The following is a 14,359-nucleotide window of genomic DNA, read 5'->3' as shown; positions in this document are numbered from 1 at the left end:
GTCTCACTTTACTGAATCGTTTTCCTTTAGAACTAGGTAGGGTAGTGACCTCATCAGGCCTGTGACCAGCACTTGGGAGGTAGAGATAGGAAAATGTAGATTCCAGTCTGACTTATATTTTTGAAACACTGTAAGAAAGAAAGGGGGAAGGAGAAAGGGAAGGGGAGATAGCAAGAGGGGAGGGAGATGAGGGGGAGGGAGAGATGGGGGTGAGATTGAAGGGTGCAGTAGCATGCACCTGTTGGTCTTCTGTATACTCAGTAGGCCGAGGCAGGAAGATCACTTAAGTCATGGAGTACAAGAGCAGCCTGAGTAAAACAGCGAGATCAAATTTTACACGGAACAAAGGAAAGAATGGGGTCAATGTCTTCAGATCTGGACCTTTGAGATATTTGCTTATGTCTTATGTGGGACGGGGCACCAAAAGGTGACACTCTAGCAATGTAGCTGTCCTGTGTGTTGCACCATACTAAGAAAGGAGATCCAAGGAGAACTCTGGCTTGGCCAGCACGTTCCCATGTCAGCTATTGGAGAACAGGATTGCAAGCTGACACTTGTGGATGCTTGAGGTTTGCAAAGCATGCTGCCCTCAGACACGTCACAGCCCCATTGCATCCCAAATCTGTTCTCCACGGGATCACCCCTACTGTGACCCAACTCACTGCAGAGCCGTGGGAAGACGTTCAATGTCGTCTGTGGATCCCTAGGGAAACGAAGCCTCAGAAAAACTGTCCCTGGCCAAACTGTCCCATGTAGACACTGCAGGGACCCTTATAAATACAAGCTTTCTGCACTTGAACTTTATGCTTTTTCTCAAAGGTCGTCTTCTGGATCTCATTATATAATCATGTGTTTATTACATTTCTCCAGCTCAAACACAGAGGCAATCCCTGACTGCATTTCCCTCTCGCAGCTCCCCTGACTGATATGAGCACTCCGAATGCTTCCCTGACCTCATCGCAGAAAATGTACAGTGTGAGTCTGAAGAGCCAGAGGGGTCCGCACGGAACTCCGACTTTCCTGCCCCACCTGCTGCGTGCGACCTCTGCCAGAACATGTCACCTCTCTAGTCTCTCAAATGGGGGAATGATACCAGCTGGTTCCCAAAGACCTTCCCAGGCTTCCCCTGAGAACTCCACTGCGCCAGTTAGAGCCTCTACAGACTAGCCACATGATGGAATGAAGAAGAAGAAGAAGAAGAAGAAGAAGAAGAAGAAGAAGAAGAAGAAGAAGAAGAAGAAGAAGAAGAAGAAGAAGAAGAAGAAGAAGAAGAAGAAAGAGGAGGAGGAGGAGGAGGGGGAGGAGGAGGAGGAGGGGGGAGGGAGAGGGAGAGGGAGAGGGAGAAGAAGAAGAAGAAGAAGAAGAAGAAGAAGAAGAAGAAGAAGAAGAAGAAGAAGAAGAAGAAGAAGAAGAAGAAGAAGAAGGAGAAAATCAAAACCAAAAGAAAGACTCAAATCGGAGAATTGAGGTAAGTCCATAGAAACCAGGAACACGTCCATCTCAGATACCTATCCTATCTGGGTGACTTCCTTTGCTCTTTGGAACCTTGGTTGCTGTGCAACCCAGACTTCCTAAAAGTCTTAAGGACCAGAGAAAGCAAGGAATCACTGAAGTCCCTCCAAAGCAGAGTCCACTCCTAGCTCAAGAGGCTATTCAAGGAAGACTTCCCTGTCTGCAGGAGTTGGCCGGTCAGCAGCTACACCTGCTCCTCCTAGCCTGGGGCATCTACTTGAAAGATGACTGAAGAAGTGCCAGGATTCCCACTCACCTTAGTCCTGCTGTCTGTCCTCATACAAGTCTGACAGGCTGGTCATTTTCTGCCACAGTCCCCACATCCCCGGTTTCCCCGTGGCATCCGCTAATTCAGTGTGCAAAGCAGCATTTATATATAGAAAGTTGCAACCACGCAGGTTAGCATTAAAATGGAGCTTTGACGTTGCTGTGGCAACCAAACAAATGATATTCAAAATGAAAGAGAAGTATTCTGCAATCGGAAAAGCATGTCCACAGCCTTCCAGGACAGCTGGGCTCCTTCCCTCGAGAGAGGGGTGGGACAGCCTCCAGAGAAGAACTCTGTTCTTAGGAATCTTCTTCTCCATTAAGTCACCAGCTCTGGTGTCAGCTGAGGCCTTGTTGGCTGCACAGGTTTCTTCCTAAAGCCAGCTCCCACCTGGGGTGGGTCTGAGGCCAAGCAGTGAGGCTGTGTGCGTATCTTGCCCAGGTATGTCAGACTGCAAATGCTCAACCATTAAGCTGCACGGAGAAGAAGCCTGTGTGTTATCACTAAGGATGTTTTCTAGAAACAAAGGTGCCCTTCTGCTGCCGTCTGCCTTAAGTGGAGTCAAGAGGCCACCTGCCATCTGAATGACATTTGTCAAGTTACTTCACCCACTGGAGCCTCCAGTTTAAAATAAAAAGTGTGTGTACAGTAGAGGAGAGCAACCTAGAGCCTTATACCCCTGACTCTGGGATGTGTATCTTTGCCTCTTGTTTAATATTTCTCTGAACCAAACTGAAGCCCACTGAAGCACAGACGTTCTTGGTTCCTAAATTGAAAACATGGATCATGGAATGAGCTCCCATGATTTAAGTCACCTAAGCACTGGAGAACGCTCACAGCCTCCAAATAGAAGGGTCCTAGAGGAAGCCGGTGCCTTGACAGATCTCTGAGCCTTTTCAAGACTCATTCTGAAGTCAAGTGTGATCTGGAAAGGCTTGGATAAAGAAGATTGTTGGTTCCAAGTTCAGTGATGACTCAGGTTACAGAGCACCAGGAACCTTCAAGTGTGACCCAGGACATGCAATGTGATGTGGCCGCTGGACAGCAAAGTGACGGTTTCCCATCATGCTAAGCACATACTTGCCATTAGACTTGGCAAGCCTGCTCTAGTTGTTCACCTGTGAGAAATAAAAACAAGTGTGCACCCAAAGTCTGATTTGAGAATCTTCAAGAGTAGTGACTAGAATGTAAATGGTCCCCAAAGGCCCCAGTGTAGGGGACTTGATCTCTACCTATTGGGAAGAGATGGGACCATTACGACATGGAGCCTAACGGGACTTGTTTTGGTCTCACATTTGAAGGAGACAGTGGGACCCCAGCCCCTTTTCCCTCTTTGCATGTCAACCACAGGCCTCAAGCTGACAGAACACAGGCACCATGTGCTACGAAGCTGGTGCCAAAGGTCACACAGTGTGTTATTTCATTCATGTGACATTCTCAGATGGGGAAGGTGCCGGGGGTTTGGATGGGGGCGAGGTATGAGTGGAAAAGGCATTCAGAAAGAAAAAAATAGAGATGGGATCCATCACTATGTAGCTTTGGCTGGCCTAGAATTTGATATGTAGACCAGGCTGGCCTGGAACTCGAAGGAGGGACCTTTTGGAAGTGATGGAATTTCTGCATCCTGGCTGTTGGGGTGACTACCTGAATCTAAATGTGTTAAAATTTTTAGGACTACATGCCAAAAAGTTCACTTTTGTTATATGATAACTGAAAATATTATTTTCACCCTGGGATAAGAAAGTTAAAGCAGAGCAGATAACCTAGCAAGCAGATTCAGCTCTAAGAAGGGGTCTTCACCCCCTGAGCAGGTGACCCATGTTTACGTGTGTCATCTGTATTGATTTTCACTCGACATAGGCTATTTTGATTCTGGATTAACAGTCTAAAGTGTGATTGTCAGGTTGCCAGCAGCAGTGTTACCTCACCTGGGAATCTATCAGAAAATGCAGGCTCTGGGGCCACTCAGATTTCCTAACGCTGAAACCCCCAAGTGGGGCCCATGTCTGTGTAACCTCTGGGGCATATGGTTCAAGTGCACGCTGACAGTTTCGAATCACTGACCTCAGTACAGCAGCTGGAACCAACCAGAGATGCCCGACATGGAATAATCAAATCAGGTCACTCTGCAAACCTTTATCTGCCCCAGATATGGCCAGCTGCTACCCAACATAGCAAAGCAAAGCCCATAGCTCTCATGTGACTCCCATGAAGAAGCAGGGTATACATGGATATCTGGCACTAAGCACACCTGGGACCCAAAGGCAGCCCTCCAGTACTCAGATCTACTTTGAAGTCCAAAATCTCCTTCGGTCAGACCCAGCCTGGAGTCCTGGACCAGAATAAGAACCAACTTCCTTCATTCACCTCCCTCTCTGGACTCCTGCAAAGGCCCCTGAAATCCAATGTGAGCCTTGTGGTTACCCCCTGAATCCTGGAAGAGCAGAGCTTCCCACCTTCTCCAGAAAAAAATTCAAAGGCTCTCCGAGTGGTTGTTGGCTCCAAAGCCACGCCAAGATGATGGCCAAAAGGATTAAATCAGAACCATATGGATTTCATATTCAATGAAATAAACAGAATTACAGCGCAGGGTTGGGCCCAAGAAACCAGGGGCTATGTCCCTGGCCTAGAGCCCAGGCTTGGTGGCCTGCAGCACAGGCTGGGCTCCCTGGCCTCTTCTCCCCACCCCTGACTCCCACAAACTGTCCCAGGGGCACCCTGCCTGTTCTCTGGCTCTCCTTGCTGAGGTCTTGACTCCAATCCTGCTGTGACTGACATTTTAGTGTTTTATTGAGGTTTTTATATATATTCTCTTTTATAGTATAGCTAAAGACAGTTTGGCTTCTTTTCTAGTTCCATCAAAAGAGGTACAAGCCCAGACAGGGATGTTGTCCTTGATGACATAGAGTTATAGTTCCAGAGGCACAGGGTTGGGAGTGGGGGGTCAGCTTTGACACCACCTTTTTCCCCACCTCGCAGAGCTAGCAGAACTGGCTAGGGACACCCATTTCCCCCTCAATCTCCTCCCAGCCTCCTCTCCATTTCTAGGGAAGCAATACAGCAACTTGGGTAGTTAGCATTTCTGAATCAGGGTAGTTCTGTTCCCCCACCCACACCCCCAGGTGCTTGGAGACATTTATTATTTGTCACAGTGGTGCTGGCTGGGTTAGCTAGCTCCCATGGCTGCTGAAGCAGTCTCCATGTGTGCTGGGATGACACTCTTCTAGCCTCTGACTATGTGAGGATCACAGGTCAAGGTCATAGACTGAGCTCCCTCTGGAGGAGGCTGTCTTGTCTTTCCCTGCTTCCATAGGATGCTCAGTCCTTGGCCAGGGTCTTTCCTCCATTTTCACAGTCATCCATGAAATATTACACCCTGTTCACGCTGTCCTCTCTGCTCCACATCTAAGGACCCCAATGATCATGCCGCACCCAACTGACTGTTCTATGGCGCCTTGCCAGTTCAAGGCCAGCTTATCTGCCACTGTAATTGCACCCACGACATGAGTTCTTTTCATGTAACCCACCACAGACAAGTTGCAGGGATTAGCAAGTGCCCATGGGAATGGATGCTACGGTGCCTACCATTGGAGGCTGCTTGGCTTCGATACTAAAACACCTACAACATAGCATAGTACAGTGGTGTAAGCAGGTGCTCCTTGGGGGATTTAGGTAGGAGGATATTAAGTTGGAGGCTAACATCAACTCTCAGAAAAAAACAAACAAGCAAGCAAGCAAACACCACCACCACCAAACAAACAATCTATCAATGCAGATAGACTCTATCCCAGGTATTAATACACCAAGGCTTATAAGCACTGGTGCAGCTTACCACCAAAGCCAGAGTTAACTCCCAGCAACCCTGACTTAAATCTATTCCTCAGAGAGCTCACCCTTGAGCTTTTAAAGACTTTTATAGCTCTGCTCCAGGGTGAAAGAAATCCTGTGTTAAGAATTTTAAAGTTCATTTTGTAATTGATCAGGATAACACTCCTGGCACATACAAGATGTAAGGCTTTGTTGTGTAGGTATATGGTGTGTGTGTGTGTGTGTGTGTGTGTGTGTGTGTGTGTGTGTCTATCTTTATTGACACAGCTTCTCTCATTGAACCTGAAGCTAGACTAGTGACCAGTCATCTTTCTACCCGACCCACACCCCTGTCCTGGGGTCTCACGTATGTGCATGGTCAAGGACCTGGATTTTAACAGGGCTTTTGGGTAATTGAACTCATGTCCCCACACTCTGAACACAAGTACTCCTAGCCACTGAGCCCCCTCTCCAGTTCAAGGTTTTGTGTGTTTTTAAAACAGGGCCTCCCTGGGTAGCCCGAGCTCACTTATCTCAGCCTCTGGACTGCTGGGATTACAGACGCACTCCACGATGCCCAGCATAGAACTTGCAAGGCACATGAAAGGCATCTGATGTGCAGAAGCCATGGGGATGGATGTGAAATCCATGTGAATAACGTCAAGTGACACAGATATTTCTGCTTAAGCTGAATTCCCGAACTAGCTAGCTTAAGTTATACCTTCCTCAGTACCTGTCTCCCCTTCTTCGCCCTTCCAGACATGCTGAGCTTCCTGATGGTAGCTGATGGTAATTTCTAGTGCGCTTGGAGATCTCAGTTCCTACAATGTCTACTGGCCTGCAGGTTCTTAGTCACCAACAGTTCTCCACTCTGTGGTGAGTCCTGTAGCAGACAGCACAGCCTGGGGGAAGGACCAGGGTCTTCAGGACGTCCTGTGTCCTGTGAAGACATCAGGAGAAGCACCCAGAAAGGATGGATCTTTTATGCCCAACGAAAGCAGACTTTGCTCTTGGGCCTTTGTCTCTGGCTGTATTTCCCAGAGCTGGTTAAGAAGATGCTGGAAGCGGTGACTTGGAGGTACTGGTTTGGTTTCTGTGTTATTGTTATAACATACTGACCTAGAACAACTTGGGGAGGAGGGAAGGGTTTATTGGGCTTACAGGTTGCAGTCCATCATCCAGGGAAGCCAGAGCAGGAGTTTGAAGTGGAAACCACAGGGGAAGGCTATTTAATAGCTTGTTCAACTACCCTTGTTGCACAGCCCGTTGCATACCATGGGCTGTGGCCTCCAACATCAACAAGAAAATGCCCCCAAAGGCATGCCTACGGGCCAATCAGATGGGAGTAATTTCTCAGTTGAGATTCGGTCTTCCCAGGTGACTCTGGCTGCATCAAGTTGACAGCTGAAGCTAACTGTGACATAATGCTATTGTAATGGGGTTTCCGTTAAAGTAATAGCCAGGCAGGGCCGGCTGACACCACTTCATTGTCATTCTGAGGGAAGTCAGAATCTGCTCCCTCTACACCCATCTCATGATGGGCAGGGATATTTCAGTTGCTATCTGTCTGTCTCTGTCTCTGTCTGTCTGTCTGTCTGTCTCTCTGTCTCTCGTGTGTGCACATACGTGTGTGTGCCTTCCCAAGGGCCCTCACCCCAGGAGAGTCCCTATAACCCATTCCCCTTCCCTCCGTAGAGCACAATGAATCACTTATTTGACTTCTGTGGGGCAAGTGCCCAGCAACGCTTCCAACACCACTACCTCTGCTCCAAAACATGGAGACAATAACTCTAGGAAAGTCTGACACATCAGTGATACCAAATGACCACATGCACCAAGTTGTCTGCTGTACAAGGCACTGGGTATTTGACTGTATCCACCAGGCCATGCTGGAAACCCTTCCAGACCCTGATGTCTCAGTGCTTCACAGGCGGTGACAGTTCAGTTTTAGGAGGACAATAAGCTTGTGTCCTAAACACTTTCACGCACTATGTCATTTAGTAGTCATCTCCTCATTTAAGGCAGGGTCACCTGAAGCCTTTAAGCCTTCCGGGTTCTACGGTCATGGGCAGCTGGCTGAGAAAGCAGCTCAAATCCAGTTCAATTGCTTGTGCTGGGATCTGAACACAGGAGACAGCACAGCACCTGGATGGGACCCCAGGTGGCCCAGGGACTTTATCAGAGCTGTAGTCTTGCCCAGGTGTTAATCAGACATCACACTGCAGGCAGGGTCTTCTGTATCTGGTTCTAAAACTCTGTTCAATTGGCTTTCCCCTGTCCACCATGGAACAAGGCTTGATAAGTGGTTACCCTCCCAGGCCAAAGGCTTCCTTTAGACTCAAGCCTGAGGGTGCCAATTTCGAGTGAGAATGGGGGTGGGGGTTTTGAAAGATGAGGGAGGGCAGGAAGCCTTTTCAAATTTTTATTTTTCCCATCCAGCCACAGCAGTTCCTTTGTTGCTCTGGCCCTTCCAGTGAGTTCACCCCTCTCCCCACTAAGACAGTGCCAAAGAACGCCCTATTGTAGGAGAGTGCTGGTCCATACTTCCTTCTCCCATTTCCCGGCACAGGCCTCCCTCCCCACATCCAATATTAGTCACATAAGCCCAACAGAAGTTCAAAGATGCTTTGATAATGGGGCTTTCAAATGGATACCTCTCTGTACCCCACCAGGAGAGTAGCTGCTGCTATTGCCGGATTCCCCAACAAATGAAGGGAGATTCCTCTGCCAGCAGAGGCTTGGGCTCTCCTGAATAGCTAGGGAATAGAAGCCACTGGGTTTTGCTGCCACAAGGCCAGAAGCAACCTATAACTTTTAGATCTGTGCAGCATCCCCCTGCCACTGGCGATCACGTAGAACCCTCCCCTGGTGAGAGATCCACAAGTTTCTGTTTTCAGTGCTCACAGTTTATGGAACCAATGATTTCAGCTTGGCTTATTAGCAGATCTTGTGCCCTGGCCAGAGTGACTGTTTCAATGGTGTGCCCATGACACAAGACAGACCTATGAGAATGAATCCTTGGACCCTGGTTGGAATTATTAGGGGAAAGAGGTATTATGAGGACAAGCAAGCTTGAAGCTTGAAGGTGGGCTTCTGGACAGCTCATCAAGGAATAGAGTCGATGGAGAAGACGGGATGGAGAAAAAGAGAAGGAAGAAGCAAGGGCAGAAACTTCATGGTGTGCTAACATTCACTAAACAACCCGATCAAACCTTGTCTGAAGCTGAACTTCTGGAAGGTCCTTTTTCCTTGGAAGTCAACTTGAGGAGGATGACCACTAGGTGTTAGAAGTCTACTGAAGACTCTTGCTACTTCAGCTCCTGGTAGCTGCTCACTCCTCTTACTGCTGTCCCTTCAGCCTCTGCCTCCCTCGACACGATCTTCCTTAACCCTTCGAACTCCTATCTCTACCTCAGCCCCCTTGCCAAGGTCACCTTTGACTACATTAAGGTTTACCCAGACAACCTGGGACAATCTCAAGAGCCTTAACGTAGTAACATCTGCTAAGATATCTTCTAACAAACAATAACAGACAAACAAGATTTCATGTTTCTGGGGGTTAAGTAAAGCCAGATCTGTGAGAGCCACTATCAGCTGCCCCGCCCCCAACCCTACCGTGTCTGCTTGTAGATGAGGTGCACTGGGGAATACCGCCCAAGAACTCACCTTCGAGCCTAAGCTGAGGACAGGTGTGTGTCAGTTTCAGGACATACATGCTCTGAGGACAGAAATGGCCTTGGGAATGGTGGTGCAGAAACCCGGGACTGATCGCTTTCCTTTGTGGTTTGCAGAGGAAACAAAGACTGTGAACTGGGGTTCCCAAAGTGTAGAAAACCAGGGGGTTCCCGGAACACTTGCGGCACCCACATGAACCTACATGAGGAGGTGGGTGGCCTAAGAGGTTCACTTTTTTTAAGTAGTTTTCTATTCATTTCATGGTTTCCTAGTGAAAAAATTAGAGGTTGAAGCCTAGCAGATCACTGCCATTGTGCATGCCGTGGTGACCTCGCTAGCTTACCAAGCCCATGCAATGTACTGGCGAGAACTACTATGAACTTGGGAGCTGGGTTCAAATCCACACCTGGCTTAGGCAAGACACTTGCTCTCTCTGAACAACATCTGTAATGGGCAGTTCCCATGACAACGGAAATAATAGAGATGCTGTTATTAATAGTCATACACTTGGTAAGATTTAATTGGGAAGATGGACGTGAAGCATTGATCACTGTTCTGCTCTTGTGTTTACTGCTGCATACCATACCTCTTGCTCTTGACGCTGAGCCCTACCATCATGCTTACTAGAATGTTCTAGTGAGGATAGAATCAAGCATCTATCAGCCGTGTCAGCTGGCTCTCCTCTGCTCCTATTATACTCTAGTTCCCTCAGTTTTCCAACCGGTCAAATGGGTCCAATTCTCTGAGTCTTATCCTAACTGCCTAGAGGGGAGTCTGAACAGAGGCCACCTGTGGTCTCCACAGAAAAACCTGATGACCGTACCTCCAATCTTAAGCCAAGGGTGTCTGTAAATGTTCCTAGTCCAGTCCTTGTGTTGTGGGGCAGGCTTTTTGTTTTTTTGGGTTGTTTTGTTTTGTTTTGTTTTGTTTTGTTTTTTTGTCAGTATAGCTCATCTGCTTTGCTTTCAAGACCCTGGCTCAAATGGGTGGAATCATGTCCTAAACCCTTTCTGGCATTCTGAGCTGTGGTAGAAAGTACATTTCTTAAGTGAGTCAGGTCCCCTGGAGGGAAGCAGATCTCAACATTCCTTAATCTTGACACTATCTCAGACTGGGATCATGGTTACAGGCGACTAATGACCAGGGTGGGGTGTCTCTGACATTGCCTTCACCCTGGTCGCTAATCTGAGCGTGTTCTCCATCCTTCAGCACTTTGTAGTATGAGTCACAGGCGAGGCAGAAGCCATGTGTGAAAAGCCCCAACAGGGCCTCCTGCACTGTTCAGTGAGAAGTGAAGTGGTATCAGCCCCGTACCCCAAGAAGGCAAACCCCACCTCACACACTATTGAGAGACTGGCCCTCTTCAGGAGCAGCACTTGCCTCAAGGTGCCTCTTCCTGTTTGGCTTCAGGAAGGCTTTTTGCTGGTGCCGAGGCTGGTCTCGATGTGAACATAGAGAACGATTTCGGGTCCTCTAGACCAGTCCTGGGTTTGATGGTCGGCTAATAGAACTCATAAGACAGCATATGCCTCTGCTCCTGGCTAGGGCTATCTCAACAACGGGATAGGAAACAACTCTGTGAAGGGTGTGGAGACAGAGACAGACCTGAGTAAATGGGTTGAGTTCTGAAGTCCTCCCCAGGGAAATCCTCGCCACAGGAAGAAGAGTCATGCGGGCTATGTTAAATTCCCCCAGCAGCGACTGGGACAAAAATGTATAATCCTAACCACAGCCTACTAAGAAAGCTCATGAGTCCCCAGGTCCAATGTTTGCCCCCTGCCTCCCGACCCTCCACACAAAGGGTGATGTCAGAAAAGGACATCAGGTGTCCTGCTCTATGGCTCTCTGCCTTATTCCCTGGAGACAGGCTCTCTCACCGAGCCTGGAGCTCAGTTGCAGCAAGCAAGCTCCAGAGATCCTCCTGCCTCCTCCTCTCACAGAGCCAAGATAACAAACATAGGAATAGCCATGCCTGGCTCTTTTTGTTGCTGAGAACCTGAACTCAGATCTTCCTGCCTGTGTAATGAATGCTCTTACCCAAGAGCAATCTTCTCTAACCCAAGGGTCCAGGACTGTTCTCAGGAACTGGTTACGCTGCGTGCCTAGCGTGTAGTCAAGCTGCAGGTGCTCAGAAGAAAAGCAGGTGTTTGGCATCAACTGCATGCAGAGGAAGTAGTTTAAGAAACGGACCACTGTCGTCACTAGGAAACAGTGAGAACTTCCCAAACATCGGCTGAAGGATGATATCACAAACTGGCCTGCGAAAGAAAGCGGGACCAGATATGCTAACTACTTTTTTTTTTTTAAAAAAAGAGATTCTTGTATTATTTATTTATTACTTTGTGTGAAGGGAGCACATGCCATGGTCTGCAATGTGGAGGTCAGAGGATAACTTGTTGGAGTTGGTTCTCTCCCTCTCATATGTGGGTTCTGGGAACTGAACTCAGATTATCAGGTTTGGCAGCAGTCGTCATAATCCACCAAGCCGTCCCATCTGCCTCCACACCAGCTCTTCTTTCCTTTTCAGCTATAGAATGTACATCAGAATGGCCCTCCCCTGCTGTCTGGCCCCTGAGTGGCAAAATCCTGACACCAAATTCTACACAGATGCAGTTTCTGGAATGCTGTTGACAGAGTGCTTAGTCTCTACAAAGCTCCCAGGTCCGTGGCTGGTCTATGCCCATTGTTAGTCCAGGAATGCCAGCCTCTAGGGTCAGTATGTCACGACGATGAGAATTTCATGTAGCAGCAACTACCCCTGACAATGACTGTCAGGCTTTGGGCCAAACACTTGACACCCAAGAAGCTCGCTTACTATTAATATCATTGTTTTATGATGGAGTCACCCACAGCACAAAGACATGAAATGACTCGCCCAAAGTCACAATGTTAACAGGTTTGAACTCTAGACCGTTTGACCCTGCAGCCGGTGACCTTTAACGCCTAGATCCAGTTACTTCCTTAACTTTCTTAACTTCCAAGAGCCTGTCTTTCTTTGACCATCATTATAATTCCCAGCAAACTCAGTATAGCCTTTCTTCTTTGATCATCTTCTTAATGTTTTTTTTCTTTAAAGAATGGTTGAAATAAAATGTTACATCTACCTTCAAATAGGAAATTAGTTAGAAACAGATATTAGTCATAAAAATGGTTACAGTGCAAGTCCAGCAAGGATTTTCACCCTAGCTGGCTGCTGCTGGCTGCTAGGGCACTGTCTCCCAGCTCCACTCAGAACCCTTTCCTTACCATAATCATGAACAGTGAGAAATCACAAAGGAAAAGACTTCTCTCCATAGAAGTCTTGGGACTGAACATCTTGCCCATAGATGGCTATGTTAGCTTTTTGACACTCTGACAAAAAGGTATATTTTGGTTCATGACTTGAGAGGTTTTTCTTGCATAACGTTTGGTCCTGTGGAGCAGGGAGCATCTTGGCAGGAGTGGTGAAGAAAACTGCTCACCTTGTGATCATTAAGAGACCAACTAGGGAAAGAGGAAGGAAAGGCTGGGGTCCCAATATCTCCATCCATGTGCTAACTTCCACTAGGTTCCAGATCCTGAAGACTCTACTGTGTGCTAATTGGACCACAGACTGGGGACTAAGCCTTCAACAGGTGACCCTTGAGAGAACGGTCCAGATTCAGACAATAATAGTCATCTAAGTGTGCCTTAGCACAGCACTTTGTAAACTCTGGTGCATTTGCCCAAAGCTTCCATTGATAGAGAGCATATACAAAAAAAGAACCAGAGCAGAGAAAAACTGCTACATACTGTGGCTACTACTCAGCCTGCCCCATCTGGCTCATTAAGCCTGGCAGGGCTTCCTGGCTTCCTGTGCGCCCTCCTCCTCAACCCCAGACCCTTCCTAACCCGTTTTTCTCATTTGTTCTCCAGCTTTGGAGACTATCAAACAGCATCCTCCTGGTCAGCACCAGCCTGGGTCAGCTGCCACACTCTCCTACCCAACTTGATGTTGTTGTTCATCCCTACCTCCTGCTTCCTTGGGCTCTGCTTGCCAGATTATCAGCTAGACATTTGCAGAGGAAAACAGCAGCAATGCTGCCATCTCTCTTACTCCACTTTGAATCTAAGAAGTGATTCAGGATGGGGGGGGAGGGAGAGGAAGAGGGAGAAGAGAGGGATACGTAGAGGGAGAGGGAGAGGGAGTGGGAGAGGGAGAGGGAGAGGGAGTGGGAGAGGGAGAGGGAGAGGGATGTAGAATAAGAGGTCTAGGAGATGGGAGTCAATGTACCAGAAGAATACAGAGGAGACAGAATTACACCTTTTCCTCTAAGAGCGAGGGACTTTCCCATCTACCTTGACACCTTGTACAATCTCCTGGCCTGGCATTTGCAATCCCTGCTAGTTCAGCCCTGAACTCTGAGGAGTCATCCATCTGGGCCAGAGACTCTCACTAAAGACAATTCAGTGGGGTGTTTCTACTTAGCAAGCCAATGGACACACAACAAAGGAGAGTGGGCCACCAGTGACCGAGTGCTGCCACTTGAGAAGCAAATGGATTTGGGTTGTATCCTGGCCCCACCGTCTCATTGAGAGAGTGATGAGATTTCTGCACTTATGAATTGGACCCAAAGTAATCCTCTGTGGAGATATAGGATGCTGTGGATAACCAGGACCCCACAAGATCTGTGCCGAGTTCACATTCTATTTATAGAGCTAGACTTGAGAAGTCAGGAAGGGTGTGGCCCTACGACATACCAGCATGCATATCCACCACAACCCATGGTCCCTGGCAGCATTTATGCTGTGAGGAATAAGGACCCGGCATCAGAGCCCTGTCCTCTTCTCTGGCTGTCTCCTAAGTCACCTCTGCTGACTCTGAATCAGACAAAGCTTCCACTGGCAGAGTGTATGGCCAGAGGAGAGCCAAGACAGGTTTCTTTGCTCAGGGCTTGGAGACAGCTCCAGGGGTATTCAAATGAAAGCATTTCCTACCATGCTAGAGGATCTTGTGGCAGAAAATACGCTTTCTGTGAGGCCCCGGAACCAAAGCACAGCCTCAGAAAGTTCCATTTCTTCCTTGCAGAAGCAGCTTTCTGCCCTTAAGCACACACCCCCACCCGTCATCCACCCCTC

At 48.1% G+C, this 14,359-nt stretch overlaps 1 protein-coding gene across 5 annotated transcripts in view; it reads right to left on the bottom strand.

Moving 5' to 3' along the window:
- Positions 1-14,359, bottom strand: part of Gas7 (growth arrest specific 7) — a 230,555-nt gene that overhangs the window by 112,334 nt on the left and 103,862 nt on the right. The window contains exon 1 of one of the 5 annotated variants that reach the window (XM_006246828.5): positions 1,769-1,983. In XM_006246828.5, coding sequence (XP_006246890.1) covers positions 1,769-1,792 — 24 coding nt within the window. In that variant the 5' untranslated portion in view covers positions 1,793-1,983. 5 annotated transcript variants of the gene reach the window in all.

Source organism: Rattus norvegicus, chromosome 10 (genome assembly GCF_036323735.1).
Source record: "Rattus norvegicus strain BN/NHsdMcwi chromosome 10, GRCr8, whole genome shotgun sequence".
Taxonomy (NCBI): domain Eukaryota; kingdom Metazoa; phylum Chordata; class Mammalia; order Rodentia; family Muridae; genus Rattus; species Rattus norvegicus.
This window is presented reverse-complemented; position numbering and strand designations above follow the sequence as displayed.